At 42.4% G+C, this 24,297-nt stretch overlaps 1 protein-coding gene across 33 annotated transcripts in view; it reads right to left on the bottom strand.

Annotated features, from left to right (window-relative positions):
- Positions 1 to 24,297, bottom strand: part of Kcnma1 (potassium calcium-activated channel subfamily M alpha 1) — a 709,897-nt gene that overhangs the window by 145,715 nt on the left and 539,885 nt on the right. For 18 of the 33 annotated variants that reach the window (XM_028879686.2, XM_028879662.2, XM_028879663.2 and 15 more), the window contains exons 15-16: positions 18,381 to 18,490; positions 5,970 to 6,038 (exon numbers count right to left, since the gene is read on the bottom strand). In XM_028879686.2, coding sequence (XP_028735519.1) covers positions 5,970 to 6,038; positions 18,381 to 18,490 — 179 coding nt within the window. Of the gene's footprint in view, positions 1 to 3,530; positions 3,543 to 5,969; positions 6,039 to 18,380; positions 18,491 to 24,297 lie in introns of all 33 variants that reach the window. The other 15 variants (XM_028879652.2, XM_028879668.2, XM_028879669.2 and 12 more) reach the window with 1 other exon arrangement.

Genomic DNA, 24,297 nt, shown 5'->3' with positions numbered 1-24,297 from the left:
TGGAGAAATAAATTCTTGATTTTAGTATTTCAGCTGTCATATCTGTTAGCTGCATTTTAAATCTAGAACATTTAAATAAAATGTTAGCCCTCCTCTTCTTGGAAAAGTAAAATAAGTAAGAATTCTAGGCAGGAATAACTTTGTCCTCTACCTACAAAATGCCTTCTAGACTTAGAATTTGCTATTGACCTACTGGGAACATGTTAATTTTTTTTTCAAATATCTCTGATCTTTTTAGGAGACTATTCAATGTCAAGTTTGTTTTGTTCTTATGGCTGCCAAAAGTCCTCCTCCCCAAGCACCACTTTTAATCAGTTCTCTGGTTCCAATTTTGTCAAAGTCATAAGCTTATCAGACATAAAACTCAAGATGTGTCATGTAGAAAAATCAAGGAAATCTCCAAGAGAAGTCTCCTATTGAGAGAGGCTCCTCTTCCTGTATATCCATTAGCAGAATTCCAACAAGGACATCTTGGCAGGAGGAGACATTTCCTCATTTCAAGGAAGATATAAATTATCCTCTTTTTACCATGACCTTGCTGATTTTAATTGAAAACGCCTAGTGACAGCTGGCAGTACAGGGCTTGTGTGGTCCCATCTCCAAGGATTCTCACTCATTGCCGTTCCTAGTTCTGAAGTGATGCTTATTCTTTATCTACTTACCCTCCAGAAGAGCAAAACACACACTTTCTGTAGGGGACCACTGCTGATTAGAAAACAGAGAAACAAGATTTCTGTATTTACTTCTGAGTTTTTCTTAGCAGTCCTACATGCTGTAGGCACTTTCTAGCTCTATAGAATGAATGAGAAGCCTGCATCATAGTCACTGGCCTCGGTTCTCAAAGTTTTCTCTTTTTCTCTCCAATAAATGAAAGCAGCAACTACTTCAATTCCCATCAGTCAGCCTGATCAAACGAGTGACCACAAATCTTCTTGTAGACTGGCCACCAAGCTAATGAGTTCCCAGAGGCATTAAGTATAAATATGCAAATATGTAAACCGTCACTGAGGCAGATGGAGCAGGTGGTTTCAATACTGAAAGCACAACTTGCTTAGAATTGAAATCCATGTTTCTGATTGCAGAACACATCCACATGGAATGAGCTCTACCCAACAGGGCACGTCTGTTTCAGGACCCTATGGGAGATTTTACATTGAGTTTTGTTTTATTGACCATCTTATGCTTGAACTAGGGGCAGGTTGAAAAAATCAGGACTGGGTAGAGAGAAATATTCTTTTTCTTCTCTCTATATTTAAGGTACAACAGCTGAAGAACAATTAGCAATCCTTCCCTCAATCCTCCTAAACCTTACCTTTGTTTGGAGAGATGGTCAATGATTGATAATTCAACTGAAACAGATAACTTAAGGGAGACTTTCATCCATTATGGACAAATAGAACAGGTGTGTGTGTGTGTGTGTGTGTGTGTGTGTGTGTGTGTGTGTGTTGTTTCAATTCCATCCACCCCCTGTGAGGCATCGTGTACCATTCCCCCAAACAATTGAGAAAATATCACAACTTCCGTGAGGGTAGAGTTTATACTTGAAAGCACTATAATCATAGTAGTGTCTAGCAAGCTAATGGGACTTCATTAAAGAGAGTAAGCAAGTCAGAACCTCTGAGGAGCTCAGGTCATGCTATTCCCAGATGACTCACACCACTGGGAAGAGGTCTCTCTGATCACTCAAGTGCATATACAATTACTATCAGCAGGAACTTGATCTGAACCAATTTATGTCCCCTCTTAGGAAGTTCAACTGCACCGCAGTTTGTTGTGTTATGATATATCTTAGAAAAAAACTCAAGTCTCAAACCTCATCACTTTTCTGGAACTTTCCATTTCTTCTGGGCTTTACAATAAGTGCTGTTGGAGTCCCACACAACTAGACACGTGCATTTACATTAGAATATGTGGAGAAGACACAGTTGTGTAGTCCATGCTTCCATAATGCATAGGCCTAGTTCACTTACATACAGAGACACCATAATCAAGTTTGCTCCCAGTTGGCCAGACTCAAATGACCATCATCGTGGTCCTCAACAATATTGGCCAGATCTGATTTAGTCTGAGTCCACATGGATAATCTTCAGAGTAAAATTTCAATATATTATAAAAAGGCGAGCTACGTGGGAGAGGATAGAGAGAGTGGATCTAGGAAGGATTACACTGGATATGTGGTCCTGGGAGCAAGCCATACTCTCTGGTACACTTTAAGACAAGTCATGCCTACATCACAACATGCCTTCACCACAAAGTAAAAGGACCCAAGGCCAAAAGCCAACAGCAGAGGTGCAACCACTGTGGACCTTGGAAGATGCATAGTGTTGCAATAACTTCTCGCAGTTGGATCATATCAATAATACCAAACTGACAGGAAGCCACCTCTCTATAGTCACATCTACTCAAAAAAAAAAAAAATCACAGAAGAGCTGACGTTGGAAAGAGTCTCAGACAACACAAACACAAGTATAAACACAAACACAAGACACTGACTACACCCATAGAGAGAAACATGAACAGGCTGGCATCATAGTACTCTCTTTTCAACAGTACTGTCTTAGAGAGTGAGTTATGGAAAAATTATGCTGGAACATGGAACAACAACAAAACAATCACCCCCAAACCCAAATAATTAAAAAATGCCATTGAGGATAACTTAGTCATGCTCCATGCAACACAAAACAGCGGCAAAACAGGATGAAGTGACATGGGGAACGCTGAGATACTTCCTAGTAAGAAATGTGCCCAAACACACAAGGAGAAAAGAAAGCCATGAGTTTCTACAGTGCCTATTGTAGAACACAAATGTGACAGCTAGGCAGTCTTGTATCAGCATTTGAAGTCTCTACAAGAGCACTGCTCAAGAAATTAGACAGTCAAAATGAAATCAACTCAAACAAGTACGAGGAGAGGGAGAGGCGCAAGGGCTTGGTCTCTGTTTTGTGGATAAAGGACAGAAACTCTGATCTACAAAGTGGAAACTCGACAGAGGGGCGAGGAGGTCACTGGGAATGTGGATGTGGGATGAAGACAAAATGGTGCCCCCATCTGATGGACACCAGGACAACATCAGGACAATACAGAAACAGACACAGAGGGCTGGAGAGAAACGTTCTCCGTTTCAACTTTAATATGATTTGTTCCCATCATTTGTGCTTTGATTGAAGACAGGATTATGCCTTTCCATTGACTTATTTATTTATTTATTTATTTATTTATTTATTTTCCTGCAAAGAAGTTAGTGCAGCAACCAAAAGAATCAACAAATCAAACAAGGAGAGCAGCAGGCTACTTTTATGTATTCTAGTTGGAGATGGGTGATATATATATATATATATATATATATATATATATATATATATATATATGTATATGTATAGATATACTATATATATACTAGACAAGGGAATGAGATTATATATCCACATATATAATCTCTCTTCTTGAATTCTTGGCAAATGGTTAGTCCTGTGGTTAGGAGTGAAGACAGAGGGTGGAGGTTGGAAGGAAAGTTAACGAAGAATGCATACCGCTTTCGGCTTCTGCAAAAACGACAAGAAAAGAATTGCAAATCAAACAATTTGATAATAAATTGACTGACACCAGGAGGAAGGGAGGAATAAAACCTTTGTTTCAAATCATTGAAGGATGCGTGTGAAAACAAGGTTTATCAGCCAAGCATGAGAACGGTGTCATGGGTGGAGCCAACAACAGAGAACGTCCTGAAACACAGGTCAGAGGTAGGAAGGTGGGAAGGAGAAGCGGCTTCTGCAGATTTCCATACCTGGTCCATTACAACCTGTGAGAGCATGAGGAGCAGGCCTCTCACAAGTACATATGTATATGTATATATAAAAAGATGTTTGGTTGGGTACATCCTGTCTTCTTGGGTATGATCCACATTCCCTCCAGCACACCTTTTTTCCACAAGCACTCACGTGCTTCCACACTGAGACCAAGCCACATTGAGGATTAATGCTGGCAACTGCACACAGAAAGCCAATACAAAGCCAAACAAGTTCTTTTTTTTTTTTTTTTTTTTTTTTGCCTTTTCTGGGGGAACTGGGAGGAAAAACAAAATCCACAACCTATTATATCTCTCGACATTGGCTTTGTTGAAAACAGCTCTGGTTTCTGAATCAGTGAGGGGGCCTATCAAAGAGAAGGCTGTGTCTTCATGGGACCTGGAATCTGTTTCCGTAGAACAGTGCCTGGACCCTAGTGGCACCCTCTCTTTCCCTGTGACCAAGGGTGATTAGGGGGAGCTGAGCGGCTGATGCTCATTGCTTGGTGCAGTCCTCTCCTGCTGTGAGATCATTCCAGAAGGGTCAGAAAACACTCTTTAGCATCAGCAGCACTTACATGGTGACATTTTTCTTTCTTTTATTTATTTATGTTTTGAGAGAGGGACAAAAGTGATAAAGAAAGAACACTCCTATCCACAAAGGTGTACTGACTTGACATCACAAAGATTACTGTTCACAAACCCACCCTACCCACCCCAAAAAACCAAAAACTCACAGTCCCTCCTCCACACATGTGGATGCCAGTAAGGCTAGTATAAAGGGGAGCAAATAGTAGCCCTAGAAAATCCCACTTTAACTCTTGAAAGACAAATGGCCACGGCTCTCTAGGGCTCAAATAATTCTTTTAATAGTCTTTCCTTTGCCAACATGGAGAAGAAAAATGTATCCTTCCATACACAGTTTTTAAATTGCTACCACTGTGTTCTACAAATGGCCACCAAATCTACCATTTTCTCTTCCATTGTCTGGTTGATTTGGATTTTCAAAGTAACTCAGCATTGGATCAGATTGGCTGTGGACAATCTGACCTGACACGTTAAAGGGAGGGACAACAGAGGATCTACTTGCTTGTGATCCAGTGTTTGTCTTGTTTTTGCCACAGACACATACTTGGAAATAGGCATATTTGTGTGTGTGTGTGTGTGTGTGTGTGTGTGTGTGTGTATGTATGTATGTATGTATGCACATGCGCGCATGCGCATGCACACAGTCATTTATCAAGATCCTGAAAACTCCTTTGAATGATGCTACTAGACCTCTGCAAGTATTGCCTTACATTCTGTTTAGTTATGAAAATATGAGTTGGGGCAGGCTGCCCTCTGCCCTTGTGAACATTTTAGGAGCAAAGGCCTCACTGGAGCAGGGGCAGCATCTGGAAATATCATTTCAGAGAACAAAAGCCAGACTGTCTTTTAATCAGCTTTCTTTCTTCCAAAACTATGACTAAGAATTTCAGGTCCAAGATCATCTATGTCATCTAAGGCACCTAGGACCTAGGAACCCTCACCCACTACCACCACCAGATTCTGGTTCTCACAATGCAGCCAGCAACCAGCAGTAAGGTCATGTATCGACTGGGGTGTTATCTATTTCAACCAGACCCCGGGCCTCCTTGGTCTGCTCTGCACATCATTAAGTGAAAAATAAATAAATAATGAGAGCTCCTGCCTCAGAGCTCTCCTCTCCTGGCTAATTTACATGAGGCTGATCTTCTGCCACCTGGATGTGGGCTGCAGAGGGAGAAACGCATATGGTACACAATAGGCTGCTGGCAAATGGGCCATTGAGAGGGCTGGCACCTCCCATCACGGCTCTACCACAGGCTGCGGTAAGGAAGGCCTGAGGCCACCTGCTTTTTGCTTACAGCAGTAAAAGGGACTTCAAGAGAGGGTCTGTTCCTGCTTTCTTGTGCAGAAGGGATAGCATAGTGGGTGGAGCTCCAGGGAACCGCTGCTCTCTCCTGTCGTTCAGGGAAACCTCTGGGTGCCCACTGGGGCCTGGGATGACAGGCTGGTCTGGAATGGAAGCTGCAGTGTCTTAAAATGTATTGCGGGATCTGAGAGGTGCTGCAATGGGTTCCGAGCAAATAAACCATAAAACGAGAAGGGGGAAGCGGACAGACCCTTCCCAGGATGCACAGTTCCAACGCGAATGTCAACTTACCGGCTCTCCCGGTTGGCAGACTTGTACTCAATGGCTATCATCAGGAGCTTAAGCTTCACAAAGCACAGCCTGCAACGAGACAGAGAGGCCTCCCAGTCAATGTTGGTGTATAGCAGAGTCTCATTACAAACGCCTCACGGACTTCCGGTCCCCTAATAACGCGGTCATTAGCCAGAGGACCCTCAGTCTACCCCCAGGTGCCAAAAGCAGGGCTAGTAAAGTGACACCTCCCCCATCTTCCCCGTTAAAGCTGATTTCCCGCAAGTGATAAGGTACTGGATGTTCAAAGTGCAAATTGGGTTCTGGTCTGGCTGTCTAGACACAGACCCCAAGCAGAGATTTGTGCCTGGGGATTTAGAGCAGCCAGATTCATTAGTTCCTCAGCCGGGTAGTAAAATGTTAACTGCAGGGGGAGGGAGAGACCTGGAGCAGTGTGACCTGTTATTTGGTTTCCATTTTGGTCTTTTGTACAAATGGCTCATGTTGTTGTTCAGAGCAGCCCCCCCGTGTGCACGGAATGATGGCAATAACACTTAGCCTCCATCTAAGTGCCCAGCACATGACTACAGCTTGGTCACTCCTGGCTCCATCCGAGCTGTCTCGCGTCCTCTGCCCGGGGCTCTGGGCTGCAGACCAGACTGCTCTCTGTTGGCTTGTTCCTGCCTCCCCACCTTCACTCTTGTACCCCTTGTACCCCAATATCTTCTTCTCTTCTCTTCCAAAACATCTTCTGAGCCCAAGTCCAATCTCACCCCCAGCTCCAAGTAATATTCTAGCTATTGCTCTCCTCACAGATTTTATTTTCAAAACCTTTCCGGCACCTTGACTGTATACATGCTGTTTAGCTCCTAGCTAAGTTTACCCTGGCAGTGGCTGCTTCTCATAGTTTTGTGTCTCTGAACACTCTCTCCTTGGCTACAGAAAAGTCTTCAAGGTGTTTGGAATTCCCCCTACAGTGACAGTGAATGGGGGGAACACGGGGGACCTTCATAAAGAGATGAATCCTACTCATTGTGCATTGTGTCTCACCTCAAAACAAATAAATAAATAAATAAATAAATAAATAAATAAATAAATAAATAAAAGGTGGTGTCCTAACATGCTCATGTAAACAGAGATCCAAGGTGGCGCTAGTGATGTGGAGTAGAAATCCAAAGGCAAAAGTTAAATGAAGAACAGGCAGTACGGTGTAGGGTCGCTGAATCCAAACCAAATTCTGAAAACTGTTTTAAGAGGTTGAGAGTCACAAAGAATAAGATATAAACCTGAAAATAATATGGTACAATTTAGATTAAGATGGGCATTGACTATTTAACGAGATAAGAGCTCACAGGAAGAAAAAAACTGAACCATTTGTATTATTCATCACAAGTTTCCACAATAAGCATTATCATATATTTTAGGTGATATTCAATAATGAAACATTACTCAAGTGATAATGAAAAATGAACCCTGGTTCGTTAGTTTCAGCATTGTAAAGGGGATGAGGTTCAAGGTCAAAGGGTAAGACCTTCCTTGGTGGCTCTCCTTATTGCTCACCACCTTCCTCTATGGGAGAGACTACCCTTCTGTTGATACCCCTGTTTGATGGGTGGTAAAGCTAAGACCCAGAACACCCACACAACTCATCCAGTGGTTAAGCATTAGGCCTCTGACCAGGAGGGAGATACATCTTCCCCTCCAGTGTGTTTTGAATTGAGAAGGAACAATTCTAAGCCAATACACAAGTGAATCAATAACAAATTTCTAGATCTTGACAACTCTTATGTAGAAATAAAACAACTTGTGAGGATAAAGAGTGACTGGAAAACGGGTGTGTCAATTTGTCAAGGTACAAGAGGACCACCCTGAAGATGCAGAGATCACTGGAGAGCAGGAAATGGGAATGAGAGGGTGTAAAGAAAGGGATTTCTAGGGGGGTAGAAATGGAAAGAACAAAAGTCCGGAGTCAAGAAAAAGGTATAACTGTTTGAGAGCCAGACATAGAGCCTGCAAAGCTGGCACTAAAAGCAAATAAAGACAAGCCATGAGTGGGGTGGACAACAAGAGGGATGAAAGGTCATGAGGACTCTGCTTGCCCCGACAAGGCACATGCTGCTTATTCTAAGTGAATAAGAGATGTGGAGTTGAGTTGACTTTGTGTGTGGATACATGTGTGTGAGGGGGTGCATGTGCACACTGTGGAAGCCAAAAGTCTACCTTGAGTATTGCTCCTCAGACATCGATTTTTGAGACAGATCCCTTACTGGGAGATGGAGATCACCAATTCTGCCTGGCTGTCTGGCTGGTGAGCTTCAAGGATCTTCATGGCTTACTCCCCAGCCCTACAATTACAAATGCATATGACCACACCTTTTCTTTACATGGATGCTGGGCACTGAACTCAAGTCCTCACTGTCCTTGTACAATGTGCACTTTACCAACTAAACCATCTCCTCAGCTCCTGTAGTTCGTTTTCAATGATGAGATGACTTAATAAGATAGGCTAGGCATAGAGATGTGTGGCTTGCAAGGAAGGTGCTGGTGCATGGTGAGGGCCTCACATTCTCTTTAGAGAATAAGATCACTTGCCTTTTGTTGCATGGAAGGTCCTAGTTCCTCAGTATTACCTTCCACAGACAGTCAGATTTAAAAGGAACACTTCCGTACAAGAGTATCTGGGCTCTCCCTATGATTTGAATGCTTTCTGTTTCCTGCCAGCAGTCTAATGACCTGGACTTTGAGGTGATTGTGTAGATCAATTCAGAAACACCAACCCAAGTGGGGAAAATTTTCTTAGTTTATGTTCCACAGCATGCAATTAACTCCTTGTGCTGCTGATCTTTCTGGAGTTTAAATTTTTTTTTAATATCATGTAACTAATATGTTGTTTGTTGAAGCAAATTACTGGGTTAAGCACATACTATTGAATGTAAATAGTAGCCAATAAATCTGATCTCAGCAGGGATCACGCAAAATTAATTTGCGGATGACCTGTGGACAACTGTCATTTATGATTCTCTAGTTTGTGGGATCAAAGATCTCAATTGCTTGTGTGGATTTAATCCTACTGGTGGGAAGGAAAGGGTGGTTCCTAGTAAGTGTGCATTTAATTGCCTCGTGACATTTTGACTAGGATCAAATGTGGTAAGGGTTCTTAAGTGTTCCTTCTTAATTGCTACAGTGCCATTTACCAGCTAGATATAAAAAGCAAGGATCTTCCTCATGCAAGAAGGTCAATCTGATCTAGTCAATCTTGTACACTGAGTTACACATAGTTATGGGGTGCTATATGGGTGCTGGGAATTGAACCCAGTTCTTCTAGAAGACCAGCCATCTCTCCAGCCCCTCATACTTGTCTTATACAGAAGATAAACTGAAGTCCAAAGAGGGCAAATCCACAAGCTCAAGGTCAAATGGCTTTTGCATAAAAAATAAGTCGAGAAGCTGTCTCCCCATAACATGTGCTGCTGCTCCTCTCAGGATGGAGAAAACCCATTGAAGTCCAACATGCAGCTGACCCATGCTGCTTGACCAACAATGTATTCCTTCAAAAAGTGGACATAGACACCAACATGTAATTTCATATTTAAAAAAAAAATTGTTTCTTCAGCTTTCCTTGCCAAATCAAATATGGTCACACTGGAGCCATCAAAGGGCACACCTTCTCTAATGTCCCACAGTTCCCACCTCTTCCTATGGCTCAGCTTCCCCCCTTCATCTTTATTGCCATCTGTTTGCCTCTTTATACACATCTACATTTTAGATATTGCTCAAACAGGTATCCTTTCATATTTGCAAACCACACTGACAGATAAACCATCAATTAAGTGGGAAACAGAAGCATGGCTCTCTTTGGGTATTCAAATCATACCTTTTTGTTAGATCCTACTACAGAGAGCACTAGCATCCTTTGGTTTAAGGATATAACAGAGGTGTGGAGTCTGATGAGAGGTCCAGGGGTGGTGGTGGAGATAAAGTCCATATAAGCAAAAGGGGGAGCTAATGTGGTAATCATATGCTTATCCTACCTCATGTGTTGAACTTCTCTAGTATATAGGGAACAAGCTTTGCCTCCCTGGAATTCTGGGAGTGTAAAGACCCGGCTTTTGATAAAGGCTGTGTAAATAAAGTGGATGAGGAGACAGAAGATACACAGGAGTGGCTAGAACAGTGGAGAAGAAACAGAATAGAGAGCTAACAGAGAGAGCTCGGGAAGTGAGTGCAGAATCCTGAAATAAGATGCTTCTCTTCTTGCTTGTTAGATGCCAACAGCCTGGGAAAGAGGCAAATGGAAATAATAATAGATAATAATCATGATAAGCTCTGGGAATTTAACGTTTGCCTTCCAACCATTACGCCAAGATACAAATCTAATTTGAAGATACAGAGAGCCATTTATTATTGGCCTCTTCCAGAGCCTGTGTTACAGGAAGGCACATGCCTGAGAATGTGTCTACAGATGATCAATCTGGAATTGGTGACCTTTGGTTGAATACTAACTCGAATCATTTTCTTTTGGTAAAGCAGAATGGGCATTATATACAGATGGCTTTCTCATTAACAACAACAACAAAAGTAAGTGGAGGTGTAGTCTCCACATAATGTGTGGTGCTGCTCCGTGAGGAACAGAGAAAACCCAGTGAACCCCAACATGAAGCTGACCCATACTGTTTGACCAACATAGTATTCCTTCAAAAAAAAAAAAAAAGTGGCTCTTCAGTGTTCCTTGGCAAATCAAATATGATCTCATTGGAGTCATCCTTCATATAGCTAAAAGGGACCCCTCAAAAGGTACACCTTCTCCAATGTCCCACACAGTGCCTACCTCTTCCCAGCTCAGCCTTATCTAGACACGATCTACATTCCCCTGACTTCACTCAGCCTGTGGCGTTTCCATGTATATAGAACTGCTGTAGAATCATGAAGCACAATCAGGGTTAGGGAAAGGACAAGAAAAAAAAGCCAGAAAGCCTTCACAGTGTAATAAATAAGATAAACCCAGCCATAAGTTATTTCGAGTTTAATTCTTGATTTCTAAAATGAAATTTCTCAATATACCCAGTGTGGGAAGTTATCACTGGTTGCAAAAATTACAGGGGAATAGAAATGACCTTTTTTTTTCCTCCAAGAGAGGAAAAAAATGCCACTTGTCACAAAAAGGTCTTAAACCAGCAATCTGCAATAAAACTGTTGTAATAACAAGTTAGATTGCTTTCCTTATAATTATTAAGTAGAGGTCTACCAAATTTGACAATGCCATTATACAAAGCCCCCTTTCTTTTATTGCCAACATCATCTGTTAACTACGGCATTTTCAACCCAGATGTTCCTGAACAAAGGCTCTTAAGAATTAGAGTCCAGCTGTCTCTAACTACCCAGAGAGAAATAAATTGTCCCTGCCATTAAATCAGTCCCCTTGACTGGAAGGCTTACTTGCCCATGTGAGTTAAGCATGGAAACTTGTCATAGCGTTTGCACCTTCCAGTGTGCTTACAAAGTGGATGCAAAGACAGACGGGGCTTCCAGCAAAGGACTCTGCCATCAGGAAGGTGGCACACAACAGAAAAACAGCTTCTAAGCCTGTCTAAACCCATCAAGCCTTCTAAGGCCAGTTCCTCCCCAAAGCACCTGCTCCCCTCTGGCTACTCAGAGGCCCAGGGACTTCAGGATAACTGCCATAATCACAGTAGAAGTGATTCAAACACTGTGGCCTGGGAAACAAGGGTTTTAGGATCAAGGGGCTAGAGGGGGAAATAACCATATTCAACTTTAATTGGAAAGGATGGCTTCTGGAGATGAGAACGTCTACTTCAAATACGTATTTTAAACAGCAAGACTTGTAAGACTGAGTACCAAGAAAATAGAAGGGATTCAGGCTGTTAGTGGAAATGATGCTAGACCTCACTTCTTCATGGATTTGATGAGGGGTCAATGTGTGGAGGGTTTCAGAATACATCTACTCTCAAATACATGCACATCCATGCATTCCTAACACACACACACAGTGTCTTTCCTCCATAGCACACCTAAGACATTTAAACTTCAAGGTTATTTAATTCTTTGAGATGGGCAGTTAGTATTTCCCTAAAGTGCCAACAAATGCCCTTTGGGGAAAGTCTCATCATCACGCTTTCCCTGAAACACACACCCTAGGGTGTGTACTTTCTCTGCACACTCAGCTACCACCTGAGATCCTAGCAGCCACCCCAGTTCTAAGTGGATTCTTTGCCTGATGTCTCTGTCCAGAATTCTGAGTCTTCATCAGCCTCTCCAAACTTGTTTGAGGGTTTCAATGGGGTTTATTTGCACGTGGTTCATCTGATAGGACAGAAAGAACTGCTTGCTACCTTGTCAGTTCCCGTAGCAGAAGCAGTTACCAATGTTACACCCACATCTGTGTTCATATATATTCAGCTCTATTTGCAAAACTCCCAACATAAGAGACTAGATAGCATCACCTCTGAGAGGAACTTTTTATTTTGTTTTTCTGAGACAGGGTTTCTCTGTGTGGCCCTGGCTGTCCTGGAACTTGCTCTGTATAACAGGCTGGTCTCAAACTCAGAGATCCACCTGCTTCTCATGAGTGCTGGAATTAAAGGCATGTGGCGCCACCATGCAATGGAAAATATGTTTGTTTTTTTAAGATGCAACTCAAGTTTTTACATAAGTTCTGTTGGCCTTTCCGAAGTTAGGCTACCATGTAACAAAGTGAGCTCATCTGACCTCTGTCTGCTTCACATTGAGATCGGAAGGTCCTTTGTAAACAATCAGTAGAATCAGAGACCCCCAAGTTGCACTGGGCAAGAGGCCCTTCTTTGTCTGAACAGCACCAATCTTAAGTTTCTTTGTGTGGTTTCTTTTGAAAGGTCTGTCCTTGCAAGAGGACACAGGAAAAGTCCAGTGTTATTTCTAAATTCCAGGCATACGGAGGCAGGTGGATAAGTGAGAAAATGGAGAGTCTCCCTCCCCAGAGTCAGCTCCATTGCCTGAAGTCTGCACAGTAGCAGCCACACTTTGCTGCTGGGCTTGGGGGCTGAACTGCCCTTCAGCACCTCCCACTGCATTTCCCCAAGTTACCCAAGCATTAAGTGCTCGGTATCAAAGCTGAATCTTAACTGCTCCATCAGCTGCCGAGAGACAGAGAGACATGTCGTATTTTAAACACACCTCTGGTCCTAATCCCCTCTGAGCTGTAAAACCTCATACAATTAAGCTTTTATATTTTGCAAGTGATGAATGACTGACTAATAAGCTCGCTGTGAGACTCGGGACCTGGAACTCTGTGTTCTTGCCAATCTGAGTGCTGAACCTGCTTTCTTCTAGGTCGTTCTGCCCACCTTCTTCTCCCACCCCACCTACCTGGGCATCCTCCCCTTTGCTGGCTCTCACAATGAAACTCCTACCACTCTTGCCCCTCAGAGTATCACATGGCAAACTGTAGCTGGTGTGCCTCTTTCCCCCATCTACGGGGTTCTCATTAGGAAACCACCAAGGAGCAACGTGTGTTGAGAAAACTCCCTATGGTACTGTGTGATCCAGCTTCTCTATTCCCTCGAACTTGACCTTTACTCTCTTCTGAACCAAAGTTTCTTACAGGATCAGCTCATCTAAAAAGGCATCTCCTCCAGGAATCCTTCCTTGGTCCATAGGAAGACTCTCCAAATGCATAACACCTACATTCCAGCTGCATGCACTCAGCAAGCACATAAGAGCAGTGTAGCTTCCTGAGTGTGGGCATGAGCTCCCTCAGCCCAATTTCAAACTCTGAAGACGGCACAAAAGGGAAAACAAAATCTTTACTTGGTATTCAAAAGAATTTTTTAGTAGCCTTCCATGTTTAATAGTTAATCAAATCTAAGGCAAAGAGCTTGACACAATGGTGAAAATACGCTAATTCATTTACATTTCTGTCCTACTGACTTGGGACTAATAACTGGAGACTTTATCAAACAATAAAAGTAAAAAGAAACTGGAACTGCCACAGTGTCTGTCCCTCCCTCCCTTTCTTTCTGCTTACATTTGATGGGCATGGGGGTAGGAGGGGAATGCAGACTCCAGAGGTAGGATAGATCAGTAACAGGTACTAAGAGATGAGGAACCTCATAATGTGCACCCAGCATAAGGCCAGACATCTGATGCCATCATAGGAAAAGTACACAGACACTTAGAATCTTCACCCAGTAAGCAGCTGGCCTGGGGGGCCCAGCCTCAATCCTTTGGGACTTTACTCTACAGTGTCATGTTGTATGCACTGCTCAAGATTAAGATCCTTTAAGGGAAAAGGTGGCTTCGGAATGCTAACCTTCCTGTAGGCTTGACACTGGCCATCCGAATCTTTACAGGCACTTGCCAGGGAAGAGAGGGAACAAGAAGGGAAGGAAGCAGGTGGGTGCTGGTGTTCAGATCCCAAGCTGCTGCTGAGAACAAAGTTAATGCAAGAGCTCTGGCCTTTTTTAAAATTACGTATTATGTGAACATATATGCATATGGGTGTGGGTACCTACCAAGGAAGGAGAGGGCATGAGACTCCCTGGAGCTGGATTTACAGGTGGTTGTGAGTGGTACTGAGAACTGAACTCTGGTCTTCGGCAAGAGCAGCAAGCATTCTCAGCCTAGCTGCTGAGCCACCTTTCTAGCTCGCAGAAGCCCAGATCTTAACATAATCTTGCAAGACATGACCCACCTGCAATTCTATCATTTGCCTGAATGGTGGAGCTCAAAGCGGGAGACAGAGGCTATTAGTCCAGAGTGCGGGTTGGTGTGATGGGAGGATGGGGCAGTTTCATGTCCTCAGATTTCAGATACGGATCACTTTACTTACTCATTTTTTTTTCTAAAAAACCATTAATAGGTATTTTTAAGTCTTATTCCAGATTTTAACATCTGGAGATAAAGCATGGACACCATTTTATAAGTTCCCCATAAAAGCATTAATGAGCCAGCCTTCAAGTGTCACTACCCACGCTGTCTCAATTGCAGGAGACTAGAACCTTGGAACCCTGGTTCTGTGTCATTGGTTGTTTTGGAAAGGTGCACCCAGGTGCTCAGAGTCTCAAAGTTTCAAGCTAAGGGGTCTCGTGTGCACAGAATGAGATGTTTATATTATCCTGATGCCCCTTGCCTTGTCAATACAAACATCACTCTGCTGTTTCCTGTATCTGGGAGAAAATGCAGGTGAAGGCTACATATGACTGCTCTTTTTGTCTAAATTAGCTTCTGGCTTGGGAACAGTGCCCCAGCTCTGGTCACACGCAGGGTGGACTCAAGCAGCTGCTGTAATGGCTAGAATCTCATGTGGCACACGAGAGACCTCTTAGCTTGACACTTTGATGATGGGAGCTTTGGAGGCCTCCGCCTCTCCTGCACTGCACCAGCCCTTTCTGTTTTCTTCTGAGAAGACCTTCAATTTCACCTGTGTATCTGCTACCTTCTCTTTTCCTAGGACTACTCTGCCTCACTTGGGAGAAGACTCCGAGTTCTCACAGGTCCCACCTGCTGGGTGGCATGCTGCCAGCCCAGGGGAAGAGCAAATTTATTTCTTCCCATGCTTTGCAACATCATAGGTTGCACAGTGTTTTAGTGCGGTGCATAATTATAGAAACGACTCTGAAAAACTGTATATTTATCTGTGCTTTATTGTACCCAGAATATTCCCTGATTTTTTTCTGTCTCCTCAAACTGGCTTAAAATATATTTGGGCGTCCTTTATGTCATCTTGAAATTGAATAGCCAATTCTTACAGTAATGAAAATACTTACGCGGCAGCCTGGTGATATACAACACTACACTCTAATTACAGCTGCGCTTTAATTAACCTGAATTGAAGAGTGTTATCATTAAACTGCTGGTAACTTTGAGTTATGGCTTTTCTTTAATTTAAAGTAGAAAACACAGATAATTAAGCCTCAAGATAATCAAATGCTTGAAGAGAGCTTCAATGTTTTGGGTTGTTCCTAAATCTCATTAAATGTCCTTTCTTTATTGATTAGTTCCACCTCTGCCGAATTGCTGCATTAAAGGAATGATAGCACTAGGCTGAAAACATTCTCACTCACATCAGAAGTTGCTTTTTTTTCCATTCAAAAGCTTTACTGAACAAATACTAAATTCACTGACAACGAGGTACCTCTAAGAGATCTTTTCCCTCGTTAGAACATGCTCTAAAGACGAAAATCAATCAAGGGAAATAATTCATATTTTACTACTGCTGTGCCTGACAGGAAGCCTGGCTTTTCCACCCTCCTCTTCCTCTGCTCCTCAGTTCCTTTAAAGATCAAGGGTGAGAACTGCTCCCCCTAGAGGCTGTAGCTGAGATACACAGCTGCTAAACGCCAGACTCCTGAAGGCTATTGGAGTTTCATACGGCTGGAAGAGGACAGAGTTGACCTGGACTGTTGGTGACACTCCACGCTGGTTTAGGAAAATGCATATACAGCTCCTTCATTAAAGCAAGCGGGGGCCAGTTAGTGTTGGGCAGAAACATGGATCCTATGTGGCCAACTCCGATTTTAAAGAAAGTCTAGCGATCTAAGTTTTGCTTTGTTTGTTTTTGTGAAATGCTATGGTCCAGAAATTCCAGCAACTAGCCTTCAGCAAATTAAACAATACCTAGGACATGGGTCCAGTGCACCCTGTGAGTATTCCAGTCATAGCCTCTTGGGGGGAACAGTCCTCCTTCTTAGTCTTTAAAAGAAGTGATGCTTTTCCCAGGGGAAGAGGAAGAGAAGGCCGCAGATGCCGGAAGTACCAGAGCGCTTCCCCGTTCCCCGGGAGTGTGCCTCACAGGCACACCACTAGTTTTATCAGGAAAATGAACAGCCAAGGAAAAGAGCTTCAAAACATCCCATCTAGTATCCCTCACATCACAGGGCCCCAGTCTGCTGCCAGCTCTGCCTTGATGCTCAGACCACCCCTGTATTGACCACAGAGGGCTTCAAGGGCCTTCTTAAGGAGCCCTTTGTGTGTTCACTTGGAAGTTCTGACTTCTCTAGACTGCTCCGCAGAAGCAGGCTGTGCTACAGAGGAGGATACCCTCCCAGCATCTCATAATGGTTAACCTCATCCCACAGCAGAAAGAAAAATCACTCTCAGGGAAAGGTGCTCATGGGAGCTACAATAGGGCTTCCATTTCCAGAAAAGAACTCCTTCCGAATCAATTACCTATTCACTTTTCCAGTCCATTTAGCATTTAAACTATCGCTTAGAGACAGGGTGAGAAATTTCTGTAAACAACCAAACCATTTTGGTGTGCTTGGGGGTTTGGGTCTGGGGACTGGCAGAGAACACCTGCTGTGCTCCCTGGCAGAAGTCTCTATCCCTCCCTTCTGCATACAAAAGAGGCGTCCCAAAGACCCTGGGTTTCCTTTACTATGCAGGGCTCTCAGTGTTGATTCAGTACTGTTAGAGTTCCAGCTCTAGAATCCCTGGATGGTGGGATTGGCTGGCAAATGGCTCCTTCTCCCTCAGCCTAGACCTACCTGTTTCTTCCCAGTTTTTATCAGTGAGACCATTTATTTGACCTTTGTTAAGGTGTCAAGTCCTAATGGATCAGGCTTAGAGGTCCACCACTTGCAGAGTTTGTGTTTTTGAGGAGAACATGACCCTTGTTTGATTTTATTTCAATCTAGAGAGTCCAAGTGGTAGATCTGGGGGTACTGTCATGCCTCAAGGTGGACACCTGGAACTCCAGAGACCAGAATACCTGATCTTCTAGCGGGTACAGGGTATGGCCTGCTGCAAGTACCCTGGGAACCAGTTCAGAGTCTTGCTATTTGAGGCTGGCAGCTGTGTGCAGGACCTTTTCAAGGCCTCCTTCTGTGCACTTGGCAGCATAGTTCCTCAGTAAATAGCAAAAGCACTTTGAATGTCTATATATCACAGACTTAATTAGGAGGGAGATTAAAATTCCTTTGTCCTGGAACTGGCAAGATTTGACTTTTTTTGCTCTATTAAAAGCAGATAGGGCCTGAAGGTGAAGCCCTGGGTTCAATCCCAAGTACGATAAATAAATAAAATAAACAAATAAATGATAAACAAACAAATAAATAAATGAATAAATAAATAAATGAATGAATGAAACAAAGTAAAACAAGGGCCACATGAATTCATGCCACGTTTCAAAGGCTTCCGTCTCATAGTGGCATTACATAAGATATACAGGCAAATTGCACAAAGTGTAAGTTTGCACAAATCAGGGGTCCACTCTTAAGATTTTTGGACCTAGAGGATAAACTGGAGTCAGTGTAACACTTGCAGGCAGGACCTTGTCAGGACATGCTTTCCTGTCTGCAGACATGGGGAACTGAGCCCAAAGGAGCCCCTCAGTGAGAATCAAGTGTCCCAACCAGTACAAGCAGAGGGGGGAGGCTGTCTGTACAGACCCAGTAAACATCCTGAGAGGCAAAGAGCATCCAGTGAACAGTCACTTACTCACAAACAGTAGGGAAGGACAGACCCACGAAGGCACTGGAGAGATATTCTGTGTACATTTCATTGGAGACTCCTTCCAAGTAGTATTTCTGCCACGTGTCTTCCTCAATCTAAGAGAAAAGTATGCAGGAAGAGGGTTTAAAGTATAGCCACAAACTGACAGAGGGGAGCTGCAGTGAAGACCTGAGTTAAACAAATAAATGCACCAGTGAAACAATGACCTTCCCAGTGGATAACCTTCTCAGAAGTTGGGGACATACCCACAGAACGCCCCTGAAGCTCCCAGTGACTTCCAAAGGTTTGAGTTCAGTAGATTTCATTCAAAGCACTGTCTTGCTCTTAAAAAAAAATGTTTAACTGTGTGTGTGTGTGTGTGTGTGTGTGTGTGTGTGTGTGTGTGTGTTAGAGAGAGAGAGACTATGTGTGACTGTGTGTGCATGTCTTTCTGTGTCTGTATGAGAGTATGAACATGTGTATGTGGGCGTTTACTATTGCAGAGCTTGAATAATCAGGCATTTGCAGAATATGAGTTATGTGAGTCCTGGATCCTAACTTGGGTCTTCATGACTATGTAGCAAACACTCTGGCTAAGATACATCTCTAGTCCCTTGCTTTGCTTTGAACCTTCCTTATTTCTAAGGCTGTGAGGACATGGGACCCTTCCACAATAATGGTGGACAAGTTATCAACTGACACAAATTTCTGGAGAGCAATGTTGCAGGTGTTTTAAAAATTCATGAAACCATATACTCTTTTATGTAAGTCTCCCATTTCAAGCATCCACAGTAAAGTATATAAACAGGTAAGACAAAGTCATGGAGTTGTGGGTTTGTGCCACTCTTGAAACATATTTCTACACCATAATCACATACACATACCTTTTTTATTCATGAAAAAGTATAAATAGCTCAGCTCACATGAAATTGTAAAAATCAATGGGGAATCTTGATGAAATTTTTCTGTTCTTTCATATTTGTGTGTGTGTGTGTGTGTGTGTGTGTGTGTGTGTGTGTGTGTGTATGTGCACGCACACGCATGAGTGAATGCTCTGTGGACCTGAGTACCAATGGAGGCCAGACGAAGGCATTAGATCTTCTGCAGTGAAAGGTGGTTGTGAACCACCCAATGTGGGTACTGGGAACTGAACTCAATTCTCTTAATCACTAAGGCACCCGCTCCATCCCATGATTTTATTTTGAAAAGTTTTATATTTATAGGGCCATATGAAAATTTCTAGAAATGTTTATAGTATAACCATAGCAATTGTCTCTGAGTGGTAGAATACTAGTTTTTAAAATAGATTAATATATTGTCTGAAGACTTTTATACAAGCACACACACACACACATACACACACACACATACACACACACACACACACACACACACACACACACACACACGCACGCACTACACTCTATATATTTCTACTTTGGAAAAAAAGATTTTTTTGGCCTACTTAGAATATCACAATAATCAAATTATAGTTTCAAAGGGGTCATGCCCCAAACTTCAATAAAATGTACATTTTTTGTTTTTCTAAATAAGGTCTAACTGGGTTTCCCAACCACCATCTCCAAGCAAGGTGATTTCACTGGAGTCAATCTTTGAAAACTAGCAAATTAGTCAAGAAGGCTGAACTGCTCTGGCAGTCTGGAACCAAGCTCAGGGGTCCCCTTGTCTGACTCTGAGCTGCAGCCTCCTAGGCTTCACTTCCTGTGGTGGTTCAAGTTATAGGAGACAACAGGAAGCTGTTCCATCCACAGCATAGCTCTTTACAATGTGTTGTTCTATTCTTGGGCTGTGAGAAATCGTAGCCATGGATGATCAGTCAGTTAGCTGAGAGAAATTTGAGAAATTCGACTCTGAGATTGGAAGGACACATGGGAGCCTGGGAAAGGGCCGCGGCTTCAACTATGTGGTTGTGCCCCGGCAGTCAAAATCCAGAATGAAAGTTTGAGGAGTAAATAGAAGGCTCCCTCCTTCCATGCTGCTCACCTGCTTCATGTTCAGTCTGAGCAATCAGGCCGTAAGTGAACCTCCTTGGAAGGAGCTGCTCCTGCCTGCTCCTGTATGTCCCGTATTAGTTAACCAGTGCCATGGGCTATCAGCTGATTATCTACAAATTGGTCTTCCCCAGAGTGGGGGAACCTTCAAAAAGGAGTCACTTAACCATTTCTGTTGCTAAATGGCAAAATTTAAAAAAAAAAAAATCAGCCATAATGTGTTCAGCTAAGCATGAATTTCTTAATTTCTCCAAATTTAAGTTCTCAATAATTTTCTTCAAATAAGATAGGATATTTAGTAACTCTAAATGAAGTTTAGTGTGCATTAGTCAACATTTCATAATACAGAGTATTTTAGTAACAAAATTACCATAATTTTTAATGGTAAGAGGATACCATAGGAACTACAGTTAATTATAAAACTTTAAATACTTATTTAATACTCTTTGTCAGTCCTTTGAAAACGTCATACAATGTAGCTTTGTCTTAATCAACTCACTCCTACAAGTCTTACCAGATCCTCTCCACTTCTGCCCACCCAACTTTGTGTCCTTTTCTCTTTTTTAATCTTTTAACTCATCAAGTCCAATTGTGTTGCCCATACACTCTTGGACGTGTGTTCATCTACTAGAGTATGGTTGACCTACCAGGAGCCACACCCCTGATGAAAACTGATGCTCCCTCTCCTAAATGCTATCAACTATCAGTAGCTCCTCAGCTAGGGATGGGACTTTCATGCCCACCTCTTATCTTCATGCTGGCAATTTGTCTGGCTTGTGCTGCACAGTTCTCTAATAATATGCCAGACACTTTTTTCTAATTTAAATACTGCAGGTGAGTGTCAAAAATAATGACAATATAAGCCTTACCTTAATGATACTGTTATTCTTCAATTAATATGGTTTTAATAGTGATCACTTAATTATGGTCATTATTTTCATACCTCTGAGTGTAAGGAAATAACATTGTAGAACAAATTTTATTGTAGGTTAATCAATAAATTTTGTAAATAAATAGAAAAGATTCTTTATCGAATAACAATATTGTTTATGCTTTTGTTAAACTAAGTGAAACTATAATTATATTTTATATATTTATATATTATAATTATATATAAATGTTATATGTTAATTAATTCACTCAGTAAATGTTTACTGAATATGTTCTATATTGATGGAATTATATTCTAGAGGTTGATTAAATCGGATTTTAAACTCACATTTTTCCTCATGTTGGAAAAAGTATTATGTTATCTGGCTAGGGTGTAAGAGACTGTTCTACCAGATACATCTGAATTCCTTTGATTTCCCACATCTCTTTCCCCAAAACTTTGCTTCTGTGGCTAACCTGAAGTAGCTGTGGGCTGGAAGTCAAACAAGTGGGAAAAGAGGTTCAAACCATTCTCTAAGACAAAATACCTCATCCACATCTACATGTAATTCTCAGATGGTAGCTACAAGGCTGACCAGAGTAGCATGAAGTCAACTGTACAAATGGTAAGGAGTTTAAAATTCACTGTCCCAACTTTTAGTCCTTTACATCTTTAGGTTATATGCATATGCACAGCTTACAACGTTTTTAAGATTTCTAATTAAGGCATTACACACACACACACACACACACACACACACACACACACACACCCTGCTAATTTAATTATACTAATATCTTTTCAAAGGACATGTAGTGAGTAGGGATGCAAACTGGTACAGCTGCTATGGGAAACAGTGGATCAGTTCTTGAAATCAAAATATAATTGCTATATGGCCAGCAATTCACTTTTAATACATAACTAGAGAAAATAGGAAGAGATCAGAACAGCATTACTTATGATAGCTTAGAGTTTGAAGACACTCAAGTGTCCATGGAAGTATGTGCAGACCCTCAGGGGCATATTGTTCAGCCTTCTCAAGAAAGAAAATTCTGGCACATGCTGCAGTATGGATAAACCCTGACAACATTATGCTAAGTAACAAAGACCACAATCACAAAACACAAATATTTGGAGGGAGAGGGGGTTCTGCTGTGGGATGGTCTGTATGTCAAATCTGTTGCTCTGATTGGTCAATAAATAAAACACTGATTGGCCAGTGGCCAGGCAGGAAGTAGGTGGGACAAGGAGAGAGGAGAATTCTGGGAAGCAGAAGGCTGAGGCAGAGACACTGCCAGCTGCCGCCATGACCAGCAGCATGTGAAGACGCCGGTAAGCCACCAGCCACGTGGCAAGGTATAGATTTATGGAAATGGATTAATTTAAGCTATAAGAACAGTTAGCAAGAAGCCTGCCACGGCTGTACAGTTTGTAAGCAATATAAGTGTCTGTGTTTACTTGTTTGGGTCTGAGCAGCTGTGGGACTGGCGGGTGACAAAGATTTGTCCTGACTATGGGCAAGGCAGGAAAACTCTAGCTACAGGGTTCAGTTACTTGAGGTCCATGCCTGAAATCCACAGGAGCAGACATTGCAAAGGTAGCTGTAGAGGTTGGGGGCAGTCATTGTCATCATGGTACAAAGTGTCAATTTTGCAAGATAAGAAAAATTCTGAAGATGGATGGTGGTGGTTACCCAGTCATGCAAACGTACTTCATACCAATGAGCTATACACGTAAAAAATAGCCCCAGTGGTTAGTTTTTATGTCATGTATATTATATCATGATTGAAAAAAGTGTGAATATAATTGATGCTACTATTCTTCAATGCCTCAACACAAGGATGCTAACCATGCTAAAGAAAGAATGGGAGGAAGTGAGTCAGGGCTGGGAAGCAGCCCTGTTGTCACCAGGATCTCACTCTGGTCCCTGACTCCTCAGGTTTGAAAGAATTCAGAGGAGACACACAGGCACCGTGCAGAGGACAGGTAGAGAGTACCACAGAGTACTCTCAAGAGCTGAGGGCAGACAATGGCCAAGAGCTGAGGGCAGACAGAAGGCAGAGGATCACACAGTCTTGTCTTTTACCAGAATGCCTCCTCTAGCTTGACAGTAATATTGTAGGCTTGATGGCAGTTTAGAACATCATGTCACCAAGGACCAAAAAATAAAGCTCAGATCCCATGTGTTACCATTTGAGATATCCCAGGCTATCTTGAGTTTGCTTTGAAACCAAGGCTGGCTTTGAATTTGAACTTCTGCCCTTCTTGCCTCTACTTCCCAAGTGCTGGGATTACAGGAGTGTATCATCATACCCAGTGTATTGGGTGCTGGAGATGGAACCCTGCCGTGCATGGGCTCTATCAACTGTTACATCCCAAGCCCAGAATCTGTTCTTTGGACCAGTAATCAGAATCCTGCCCTTAGAGTTTCCAGCTTCCTAAGCTGTTGATTAAAATAGAGAAGTTGAGCTGGATTCTGTGACATACAATTTAGCTGATACCTGACTATCTACCAAACACTATAACATTGTACCATATACCAATTCAGGGAAATCCAACTTCACTCTCCCTAGCCTGTATCAGGACTTAAACCATGGTTTAGCTTCCTAAGTCTCAAGAATGTGAACAAGCAAGGACAAAAAAACCACATCCCTCCTATTTTTGTCCATGGAACCACCACAGGAGAGGAGATGTAATATAAAATAGGTTGAATTTTAAAACTGTGTGTTTAACACCAACAGAGAGTGTGTGTGTATATAAAACAATTCAGAGAGAGTAGAGGGAGCTGTAGTCATCTGAGACACACCTACTTAAAGTCAGTAACAAAGCCAGTGGCACAAACAGGATTTTGAGTTCACGCCCTGAACTACCCCACACAAATGCTTCCTGCTAAGTGATAAGATAGGTGTCCAGAGATGTTGTATATGGACAAAGATCATTTGTTATATACAAGTACCCAATATAGGGACAGCAATCTAACCCCTCATCACAGACTCAGGAGCTCAAATGTGAACTCATTGTGAGCAGCTCACAAGAACTA

Source organism: Peromyscus leucopus, chromosome 9 (assembly GCF_004664715.2).
Source record: "Peromyscus leucopus breed LL Stock chromosome 9, UCI_PerLeu_2.1, whole genome shotgun sequence".
In the NCBI taxonomy this organism is placed as follows: Eukaryota; Metazoa; Chordata; class Mammalia; order Rodentia; family Cricetidae; genus Peromyscus; species Peromyscus leucopus.
This window is presented reverse-complemented; position numbering and strand designations above follow the sequence as displayed.